At 37.9% G+C, this 12370-nt stretch overlaps 1 protein-coding gene across 1 annotated transcript; it reads left to right on the top strand.

The window, feature by feature from the left end:
* Nucleotides 1-241: 241 nt before the first annotated feature.
* On the top strand, nt 242-5281 carry LOC145772002 (zinc finger MYM-type protein 1-like). Its single transcript, XM_082583803.1, has 3 exons — nt 242-371; nt 968-2664; nt 2886-5281. The coding sequence occupies exons 2-3, from the start codon at nt 1140-1142 to the stop codon at nt 3512-3514; spliced, it is 2154 nt and encodes a 717-aa protein (XP_082439929.1). The 5' UTR covers nt 242-371; nt 968-1139; the 3' UTR covers nt 3515-5281.
* The last annotated feature ends 7089 nt before the right edge of the window (nt 5282-12370 follow it).

Below are 12370 nucleotides of genomic sequence, written 5' to 3'. Positions count from 1 at the left end.
CATCCTAGTATACGTCAGTCTAAGGTAGCCTATGTTTGTGAAAAGACGTCAAAGTAAGCTACTTTGATGTGAAGTAATGGCAGAAAAATAGCTTTCTACTGCAAAAGTAAGTTATTAGGCAGATTTTAGCCAGAAATAAAGGCCTTTTGCAAATGTTTTATTGTATTTTTAGTCAAAGTGGATGCCTTCTAGAATTCAAGGCAATTTTGTGTGCCAAACTTAACTCTTGTTTCATTCATCTAGCTCTACGCCATAGTTTGAACTGCATTTTTTTAAATGCATTGTTAGCTTTCAAGCCAGTGATGATTTTGCAGCAATCTTGATCACCATCTTTACTGTGGCAAGCCTTGGAAATTTACCGGTACCAGTAGGTATGTACAAAATGAAAATCAATCAATCATTGGTTTATTTTTTGGTATTACAGTATATGTACTGAACTGAGAGAGGAAGGAAGCAAAAGATCTTATATGAGGTCAGCTTCCATCCTGTTAATATGTTACAGGAGATGTTACCAATAAAAATTAGTTTAAAAAAAAGAAGTTTGATGCATACCGGTACTGTTTAATACATAGGTAGCCTACCGTACTTGAATATCAAGTGACTACTTGAATATCGAGTTACTAGTTAATGTATTTTCAAATTGTGAGGAAAATGATCATCTGAAATGCACCAACTACCAGACCTATCATACTGTTAAGTTTGTAAAAAAAATATTCTCTTATATTATTCTTATATAAAAACATACATACGTACTAGTCAGAGAACATTGCATAGATATAGACAACAACATACAGCTGCTGTATTCACTATCTGCAAATGGACATAAACATCATAATGGCATACTTAGATAGGAAATTGTACTTTGTGGACAAAAAAATAATTTCTTTTTAAAGTTGCCCATATTACTATGAACATAAGAACTATATTTATGTGAATCCCTGTTGATGACAAATTGATGTTTTTTCAGATAGAGCTGCTGTGGAGATGCATTGACTCGTATAAACTTTAAATCCTTGACTTCCAAGATCATCGGTGCAAAGTGCTGTACCAGGATAAAGAATTTGAACTAGTCATATCGTTTGTACACTCTACAAGTATAGTAATTTCAATAATATTAATAAATTCATAAACAGTTCAATATGGCAATTTCTATATCATCATTGTTGGAAAAATCATTTTCATCACGATCATTTGATGAAAAGCTTACCATTGTAGAGAAAGGAAAACCAAAACCCGTCATGCCAAATTTAAAAACAAACAAGTGCAAACAAGGAACAAAAACAACAGTGCGCACATTTTCTACATCCAGATTTGAAGAAATATCTTGGCTGACTGGTTGCAATATAAAGAACAAGTTGTTTTGTTGGCCTTGTATTCTGTTTTGTACTGAGTCTTCAATTTGGAATAAATTGGGTTACTTTGATCTCAATCATTTGACTGCCGCTGTGCGAAAACACGAGACCTCAAAAAGACACCTTGAAGCTTTCTTCGCTTTAAGTACTTTTGGACGACAACGAATAGATACTGCTTTAAGTAATCAGAGGTTAGAAGAAGTGTCTCGTCATAATGAGAATGTAAGAGCAAACAGAGAAGTTTTGAGAACTCTGATCAATGCAACTTGCTTCTTAGCAAAGCAAGAGCTACCTTTTAGAGGACATGATGAGTCTGAAACATCCAACAATCGAGGAAATTACATTGAGCTTCTTGACTACACAAGAGGGTATGATGCAGTGCTGAATGGCCATCTTCAAGCAGCCACAGTGTTTAAAGGAACTTCTCCAGCTGTTCAAAATAGTTTAATTAAAGCCATTGCTGATGTTATGCTTGACACGATCAAAGAACAAATCGATGAAGCAAACTTTGTTTCTATCATTCTTGATGAAACATCAGATATTTCGACGAAGTCACAACTTTCGACAGTAGTTCGGTATGTACACAAAGGAAAAGTTTATGAAAGATATTTGGGTTTCACTGACGTAAGTGCAGATCGTACTGCAGTTGGATTGATGGAGCATGTTGAGAAAGTTGTGAAAGATTTCACACTGGAAGAAAAATTGGTTGGACAAACCTACGATGGAGCAAGTGTAATGAGTGGACAGCTGAGTGGATTGCAAAAGCGAGTTTTAGATAAGTACCCAAAGGCCTTATTTGTTCATTGTCATGCTCATGTTTTGAATTTAGTTCTTCAACAAGGCCTTCAAAGTATTCGACAGTGCCGCATATTTTTAAAAACTCTTTCTGGCTTAGCTGCTTTTTTTACTAAATCTTCAAAACGTACCCATGCTTTAAAGGAATTTGTGCAGCGTAGATTGCCAACAGTTGCTCCAACAAGATGGAATTTCACCTCACGTTTATCTAGCACTGTCAAAGAATACAGATCTCAACTTAGTTTATTTTTTAATAGCATTGTGGAATCTGAGAATTGGGACAATGATGATGTGGTGAAAGCAAGAGGATTTTTGAATTTTTTGGAAGAACCTCAAACAGTTTTTTTGTTGCATGTGTTTGCTCAAATTTTTGGACTGACTGATGTTTTGTATGATATTCTACAATGCAAATCTTTTGATGTCATGTATTGTAAAGATAAAATTGATGAAATCCGTGTCAAGCTCCTTGAGGAAAGAAATACTGGTTTCAACTGTATTTGGGATTCAGCTACTTCAGGTCAGAAAACTGTTATATATATATACAAGAATTAGACTAAACTTCGATTACCGTACTGATAATGTATATTATACATTTTAAAACTGACTACCTCTCCTTATATTATTATTAGGTAGGCTGTAAGTAAACTAGGTACTTACCCTGTATGTTTAGTTTGAGACAACATGCTTTTGTTTAGATTGACACAGTCACCCCAGTAAGATTTTCCATTTTTATTTCAGACTCAAGTGATGATGGTCCATCCAGGCGTCCAAGACGTAATCAAGATTTTGATAATGAAACTAATAAAGTCATTTATTCATTGCTCTATCAGGATATAATCGACAGTGTTTGTTGTCAGATCGATCAAAGATTTACTGCTGTCACAAAATTCGAGTTTTTTCAACTGCTGTGCTGTGACAAGTTTCCTGAATTCAAAAAAGAATTCCCTGACCATTTAATGACAAAATTACAAGATATATATGGAGGAATTTTCGATTATTCTCGGCTTAAATCTGAACTTCAAGTTGTGTACTCGCTGCCAGAATTTTCGCAACAAACTGTTCAAAACATGTATGAGTATGTTCATCAAAACTCTTTAAGTTCTGGCTTCAACGAATTGTTTAACTTAACGCAGCTCGTACTTAGTATTCCCAGCACTACAGCATCGGCAGAACGAAGCTTCTCAGCTCTAAAGAGAATACATACCTGCTTGCGTTCCACACAAGGACAAGAAAGACTGAGCTCGCTCAGCTTGCTTTCAATAGAGAAGGAACTTTTGCTAGAACTGAAGCAAAAGCAAGCTTTCTACGACGATGTAATTCAAAAATTTATTGCACAAACAAGAAGAATCGAATTATGCTATAGATGAATTTTCCTTCTGTAGTCGAGGTGTTAAACATTTTCGTTTTTACTAAGTAGTACGGCGGATAAAAGTACAGCCGACCAACATAGCAATCGACTTTCTTGTTTATTACACTGGTCAACACAACTTTTCTTGCTTGGAGTTTTTTAATGGATTTAGGGTAACTTTGAGGTGCCGAATCTGACCTCAGTTTTTCCTGTCACGTCAGGTTCGTGAGATATGATAACAGCAAATTGTTACTTTTGTTAAAAGTGGAAGATTTGACGTTGCGTTTATTGCTCATACACATTGTGCTATATCCAGAAATCCAGGTCATGTAGTACATAAGTAGCTGAAATACACCCACCCACTATAATTTTGATACCAATTTGTTTTCTAAGCAACATTATTAACCATCCAGTAGTAACAAGTCAAAAGGGAGGCTAAAAGTATAACTGACCCCACCCCCGTCAATGTTTTGCATGAAATCACAAAGATTTAAACAGGCTTATGGCAATGCTTGTTCAGTAACCTTATTTAAGCTGTTTTGGCCTATCTAACACTAACCTTTCGTTATAGCACTGCATATGTTGGTGGTAAACGCAACGCCAAATCTTCCACTTTTGACAAAAGTAGCAATTTGCTGTTATCATATCTCACAAACCTGACGTGATGGGATAAATCTGAGGTCAGATTCGGATTCAGCACCCCAAAGTTACCTTAAATCAGTTCTCAAAGCCTATGCAAAAAAAAATGTTTTTTTTGTTGACCAGTGTTATCGAGTTGCTTTGCTATTGTTTTTTATTTTAACTTTCACCTGTTTTTTTTTAATTCGCTTGTACATTTCTCAAGGTGTTGCAACTGAACTGAAGTATGTGACTTTAGAAATGCAACTTAATGTTTGATATTAAGTCTCATTCAATAGGCGCTGTCAAATACATATCTATTTTGTATTCTTCTCCATTCCGACAACATTAGTTTTGTCAATTCTGTTCATGTTCAGAATTTGTGCTGAAAATGCTCTCAGAACGCACCAAATTCAATGTTAAATTTAAAAATTTTCTGGGGGAGGCCCCCCAGACCCCCCGCTGTTGCTTTGCCGTCACTGAACACCCTGTCAAAGTGGTCACGGTACGCCACTGGTACGTAGCATGTTGTTATCTTGGAGGCCACATTGTACGGATGAATTATAGCCTATTCCCAGTGTTGTACGCATCATTGAAATAAGTTGACGGCGTTAGCGTCAGCGCGAATTGCCTAAAAACTTTACGGCGTAAAGTACTGCGTAAGCTCTTAAAGAAATTGACGGCGTCAGCGTCAGCGCTAATTTCTAGCGCTATTTTTGCCAGCGTCTCATAAAACGGAAATATTTCAACCAAGTTTAGGCTAACAATAGCTAAAAATAAAGAGCAGATATTATGTTTTGAGACTGTATTGTAATGAGCTGCTTAGCCTATTAGTTATTTCCTTACAGAAAAAGCAAGCATTTCAAAACGTTTGTCTGACAATTTGCTGCGTTTGGGACGCATAGCCTAGGCTATTGTCCTTTCCAAGTGAAAACATGCGTTCCACAGCAGCGCTGGTTGGTATTGGTGTGTTGTATTTCAAAAATAAATTGAAAACGTTTACTCGGAAAGGTATCACTGTTCCTAACGTGCTGTGATAGTTTAGCATGTATAAATCTTTTAACCAGGTTCACTGCACCAACATCGCTCTTTTCAGAGGCATAAAGCTCTTGAAATAAAGTATCTTCAACGTTCCGCGAAGCCGATCATGGATTTTTCGCTTTCTGTCTCTGATCTCTCGTTCTCAATACATGGGTGATCACTAGGGCCCGCAAAAGTCAATAAAGTCAAAAATTTTTAAGGACCTCGTCTATCCACGAATCCAAGAATAAAGTTATTTTTAGCACCTAGGGGACTGTTTCTAAGAAGTTTATAGGTCAAAATAAAGTCAAAATTGACAATAAAGTCAAAATTTGTCAAGTTATGGCTTTTGACAAACTTTTTGTGTTTCTTGAAAGTAATTTTTGTCAAAATCCTCGTGGAAACATTGTAAATCAAGAACTGCGACGCAATTAAACCATATTAACCCATAAAAGCAGGAAATATGTCACAATTGTTACAGACGGTTGTTCGCCTGGTCAAACGTCATGTAGAAACCGTTCGGGTCTACTGAATATTACGTCATGGAAATTCCTAAAACATGAGCCAAAATTGCACCATCGTCCGTAAGACTCGTGTCAGACCGGTTTAAACCTGTTTCAGTTTGAGACCTGTTTGGACATGAAATATTGCGTCACGAACTGCTCTCGTGCCTTTGAGTTATCACAAATTTTTCTGATTCATTCTCGAAGTTGTTTGTTGGAAGTCGGTCGCACATTTAACTGGTTTATTTGGTGCTTGCTAGCTGGACAAATTCTCCGTCTTTTATCCAAGTAATCTGTATCGTAGTGACAGTTTTAGAGGTGTAGGCATTGCACCAGTCATTTCGATAGCCGCGGGCTAATTTTACAGGAATACACTTTAAGAATAGACGTTTCAAGAAGTGTTTCTTTCTCGGTCGATACATACAGACGAACGGATTCGGGAATCGTATGTTACAATTTTCCCACGAAGAGATTATGGTTTACCGCTGTGACCAACAATGCTGACGGATCAGCAGCACCTTTTATCGCAAATTGCCCATTGTTTATTCATTGTTACGTATTTAAATATTTTTTATAAAAAGCTCCATCTTCACAAACGTAGTCTTTTCGAAAATCAACAGTTTGGATTTTAGGAATAGCCAAGCTAAATCGTCTTCAGCAAAAGTTAGACAGATTTGTGGAGATTTTCCTATCGCCGAAAAACACGACGCACTTTTTATAATCCATAAAAACCTTGACTTTTCGACAAAATGTTACGTTTGGGTCTGAAATCGACAAAACATTATGTTTGGATAACTAGTATCAATTCAAGGAAGAAATGTGACCTCTACAAATAAGCAATTTCGTTAGGTCAAAATAAAGTCAAAATTTGATAAAAATAAAGTCAAAAAGTTTTTTTTTAGGTCAAAATAAAAATGGCCCTAGACTGATCACCATTTGGCGAACTTCTTCCGCGTGTATTCCAGGGAGCCATTCCAACCAACGCAAAAGCCGGTAATTCGGATGAGTCGCGCTGGCCAGAATACATTGTGAAACCATAGGTGAAACTCTAATTGTGAAACGAGATTTTCCATTTTTTTTCCATGAAAATAAAAAATGACGCATATGCGCTTGACGCTTAAAATCGGCAAAATAGTTGACGGCGCTATCACTTCCGTCAACTGAAAAATAAATTGACGGCGCTAGCCTCAGCGTCAACAAAAAGTTGACGCCGTCAACGTACAACACTGCCTATTCCGTAACACACGATCCACTATCATCGATGCTTTGGAGAGGAATTTTTTGAGGTAAACAACTTCTGTTCTGTGACATCATAGAAAATATAGTTTGATTGTAACCTGTGCAACAAACAACAAAGGCAAGTTAATTGAGCAAAGCAGTGTTGAGATCAGTGTTGCCAACCTTGCGGTTTTCACGCCCAATTGGGCTAGTTAGTAGTTGGGCAATAGTAGGCCTAAGCCTAATAATATCGGACCCGAACCGGAACTTATAAAACCGGTTTTAAGTTTCTTCGAACCTGAACCGGAACTGAACCAAATTTGGAAACAATCTTTGAACCAGAACCGGACCCGAACCGGAAAAATCAAACGGTTCGACTCCCTGATTAAAACAACTTCTTCTTCTTCTTCAATTGCCTTGCCTGAACCAGGCATCGACGGCCTCAGATGAATAATTAGACCAAATGTTCCTATTATATGTTGCATGGATAATTGTTTCTGTTTTGACGTTAAATTGTTCCAGATGTGTTTGTCTTTGTCTGCCAGGTGCCCGCTTTCCAAAAATTTTACCAGTTAAAGAGAGATGCTCCAGTTTTTGCTTTCTTATTACATGGCCGAGAAATTTATATTGTCTGGTTTTCATACTTTTTAACAGAGTTCTGGTTTGGTTCACTTGGTGTAGAATTTCTTTATTTGTTTTCTTTGCCAGCCATGAAATGCGTTGCATTCTACGGAAACACCACATTTCAAAAGCATTAATCTTTTCTGCCATTTTGTTGAAATATTCCAGGTTTCAGAGTTGTAATGAAAAACAGGATAAATATAGCATTTTAAAACTCTAGATCTTGTTTTGAAAGAGATATTTTTATTGCAAAGAATTGGTTTCATTTGTTGAAAGCTTGCTTTTGCCTGGGCTGTTCTTATGTTGGGCTCTGTTTCGTCTCTTGCATCCCAATTCACCATAGTACCGAGGTATTTGAATTTTTTGGACCTGTTAAGAATTGTTCCATTAACTGATAAATTACAAAACAACTGACACAATTAAAAATTCATACAAACAATTTCGCATTCTTGCTCAGCAAGTTTACCAAGATTAATTGTTCTGGTATCTCCTTGTATTTGGTTCTTTGATTGTTCAAGTGGCTAAAACTCTTTTTTTCCTAGTTAAGTGAACCAGAAATTAGCCACAATGGCTAGTTTTAGGCTTTTAGCCACATTAAAAAACGATTACCAAATGATAGGCAGTCATGCGTATCTATCATAAAAATAAAATTTCAGCCTTTATTCAGTGTACCGGTATACAGTATTTTTATGTAACTCCATAAGGAAGTGTAACATGCAGAGGTGGGCATCCGCAAAAGCAGTGCGCTACCCGCTACCGATAGGCTACTCAAGCTTAAGTAGCGCGCTACCGCTACTTTTACCGCTTAACTTAAATCAACACAAGAAGCACTTTGTGACATCAAAAGATGTCATGACAAAATGATATCATTCGTTTTCACTGCCATTTCAAAGTCGTAATTTAAAAAACACGTTCTTTGTGAAATTTATTATTAACCTACACAGTGGCGTACGCAGGATTTTGTCAAGGGGGGAGCCATTGACAGTAGCGTATAGCCATAAATTTGTGAAGGAGGGGTTTGACAAGGACGGGCGAAGCCCGACAGCGTTTTTGCCTGAGAGGACACCCAGCGGCGGGGGGTCTGGGGGGCCTCCCCCAGAAAATTTTAAAAATTACTTTGAATTTGGTGCATTCTGAGAGCATTTTCAACAAAAATGTGGGTATGAATATTCCTGTAAAATGGTGCTGTCAGGTGGCATAGCAAAAGGATAAGATCATGTTTTCTTCGGCATTTTTCGGAAATAAAGCTAAGTCTCTATGTTTTCTAGTTGCTAATTCCTGGCTGAGATGTTTGAATGTTAAGCATCATTCCCAAGCATAAAGAGACTGAAGGCATGATTTTCAATATCGTGATGTCACACGCGTGCCAAAGGGGGGTTGTAACCCCCAAACCCCCCCTGGCTACGCCACTGGCCATTGATATCCCAGACGTCTTCATGATATCCCAGTATGGTTTTAGTTTAGACTTTATCCATTTTTTTCTCACAATAATAGGCTTACAGAACACTATGCCACATTGGCATACCTGGGGTGGGGTTGGTGGATTGGGCCATGTATTTCGTATTAGCTTAGTCTATAGAACAACATTATTAATTGCTCTGACAGTGCAATCCAAAACATATTAAATGCCTTAATCTACGTTGTTAACTACTAAAACATTTTTAAGGGGGGGGGGGGGGGGCCATCGCCCAATGCCCCCCCCCCCTGCGTACGCTAGTGAACCTACACATCTTTCAACCCAATAAGCATTTCAAATTGCGAGTCGCTGCTGATTTCTGCCAGCTCTGGCTTCAGCACGTCTTTTACAACGGAGAAAAGTCTCTCTACCGCAGCACTGGAAGAAATAGGGATGTTGTATTTAATACAGAGACAGACATGGAGGAACCATTTTAAAAATAGGTGGGCCCAAAGACGCAGGTGTCAAATCAAAGTCTATCCAACTTCTGGGGGGCTTATGACATTGTTGCATTCCTAATACTAGAAATCGTTTATAGGGCTAGTGTAGGCTATTGTGTTTTCATGAATGCCTTTCGTGCCAACCAGCAAAATGTTTCCAATTTTAGGCCTAATGTGGCTAAAAAAAAATTACAAAATTACATCATACACAATAATTAAATCAAATATAGTTATTAGGCCTACTATCTGAATCCATAACTGCCTGTTTCACCTAAAGGAGGATCATCAGAAGGTCCTTGTTCAAATAGAATCTATACACAATAATTAATATTGATTGATAGATTGCTCCACCAATCACACGCAACCATTCCCACACGTGCTGCCCATCAATAAACAAAAATGTTTATTATGGGCTCAACAGAAATGTTTGAATTTTGAATTTCATCATTGAGCTAACAAAGATAGGATAGCCTAATCAAACTAGTGTGTATTAGCCTATATGAGTGAATTAGACCGTTTTTGAAACTCCTCTGATTTGCCGTTGTCGCTATAGCCTACCTTTTAAAATAAATTTGGCTTTCAAAATTGAGTGGGCCAGGCTCGCCCAGAAAATAAAGTAGGTAGGCCCACGTGGTTCATCCATGCCTGTACAGAGACGTGCATGCGACGTGTCAACCAGCAAAAGGTTTCCATTTTTGGGCCCGATCTGGCCAAAAAAATACAAAATTGTTAAATTGCTCTACAGCAGCGCTGTACAAAATATCGCGATGTAGGCTACACGTAGCCTACGGTACACAAATAAAAAGGCAACAATACACACACCGTTAAAAACATAAATCAAATATAGTTATTACTATAAACTTACCTGGGTAGCCTAGTAATCTGCAGCATTAGGCTATATAAGTTATATCACCGGATGTGATAATATGGGATATAAATGGGGAGGTAGAGGGAAAATTTCCCCCTAGCAAAAAATTGTCAAGGAAAAACGAATAGTTTTATTGTCTTTTCACTTTTGAAAGGGGCCCATTTTTACTACTAAAATAAAAATATAGCCTATCAACTCAATAATAAACATATTCTTGAATGAAGTGTGTAGTTAAGTTACAAGTAGCCTACAATTTTGCAATCATTGTAGATGTCACTCCAGATGCAATCTCTACACAAGGAAATCACTGATTGCAACTTCCGAAACGTTTTTCATATAGTTTTGTTGTTATGAATTTTTTTTGTTTTCCGAAAGTTACCTCCAACAGTTGCGATTTGAGGACGTGGTTTTAGCACAATGAAATTTGTAAAGAATTATTTACGCTCCACTATGACTCAAAACCGATTAAAACCATCACTGTACAGTGTAGCTTACATGTGCATCAATTCAAAGGTCGCAAAATTTTATCATTAGATGCTTTGATCCGTAACTTTGCATTGCAAAAAGTCCGGCAAGGGTTGAATTAAGTCAGGGATGTCCAAAGTCCGGCCCACGAGACGTTTTTGTATGACCCGCGCCATTGTCAGAGTCATTGTCCGAAAGCAAGATTGTCAGAGGCTGTTGGCCCGCGAACACTTCAGTAGACCTATCATCAAATCTGGCTCGTCTGGGAAAAAGTTTGGACACCCCTGAATTGAATGCTGGGTTAAACTATTTTCGTTGCCTGTATCTTGTGTTTACAAAGGTTTCAGACAGAATAGTTAGCCACAATAGCATTTTTGCTGCAAGTGTAGCCTAACCCAGTGATTTTTGTTGATTTTCACATTGAACAAAGTTCTTTTACAAATGAGTTGTATTTTTGCTAAAAAAATGTTTTGGGGTCCATTTTTCATATTTTTTCCGACCAGTGCTGATTTCTCTCGGAGGCCCTGTGTTATAGTCGTCATTTTATTTACGTTGATTTTATGTAACTTGTGACCTGCTTCACTACATAATTACATTCAGCGTTTTCTGGTACAGGCGCTGGAACTGATTACCACCAACGCGTGTAATCAATTAAGCGTTCTGTACCACATTCCTTAGTTGATTGTTTTGCGTTTCTTTCTTACTATATATTGCGTTGCTTTTATACACTGAATCAGTAAGTACAAGAACCAGCTCAGTGGCCGAGTGGTTTCGCCTTCGGCTCTGGTGCTGGTAGATCTGAGATCGATTCCAGGTCGGGTCAAACCGAAGACTTTAAAAACGGTACCGATTGTGTTCTATCCTGCTTAGCGCAGTGAGAATGAGTCGGGTAATAATGTGATAACATCGAAAACCTGAATACAAATTAAAAATGAGCCCTGTCGCTAAAAGACCTTAGCTGTTGTAGAGCGACAATAAATAAAACCATAACATTATTATTATTAGTAAGTACAAGACCAGCTCGGTTGCCGAGTGGTTTCGCCTTCGGCTCTGGTGCTGGTAGATCTGAGATCGATTCCAGGTCGGGTCAAACCGAAGACTTTAAAAACGGTACCGATTGTGTTCTATCCTGCATAGCACAGTGAGAATGAGTCGGGTAATAATGTGATAACATCGTAAACCTGATATAAATTAAAAATGAGCCCTGTCGCTAAAAGACCTTAGCTGTTGTAGAGCGACAATAAATAAAACCATAACATTATTATTATTAGTAAGTACAAGAACCAGCTCAGTGGCCGAGTGGTTTCGCCTTCGGCTCTGGTGCTGGTAGATCTGAGATCGATTCCAGGTCGGGTCAAACCGAAGACTTTAAAAACGGTTCCGATTGTGTTCTATCCTGCATAGCGCCAGGGGCGCCTGAACGATTTTTGACTGGAGGGGCAAGATCACGAAAAAAGGGCACTTTTGTTTACTAAAAGGCCAATTTTTTTTCAAGTTTTAAGATAAAATATAGCGATAATGATAATCCGGTATACAAAGAAGGGCACCATGCTATGTTATAATGATGTAACCTACTGTCAAGCCTTAAAGTAGTGCTTGAATGAACCGCCGGTGCTACCTCCTCAATCGGCCAAGTTTGGCCGCCGGTCGCTTCTAGCCAATTATT

Source organism: Aplidium turbinatum, chromosome 6, assembly GCF_918807975.1.
Source record: "Aplidium turbinatum chromosome 6, kaAplTurb1.1, whole genome shotgun sequence".
Lineage (NCBI taxonomy): Eukaryota > Metazoa > Chordata > Ascidiacea > Aplousobranchia > Polyclinidae > Aplidium > Aplidium turbinatum.
Note: the sequence above shows the minus strand (reverse complement) of the source record. Positions and strands in the feature narration are given on the sequence as shown.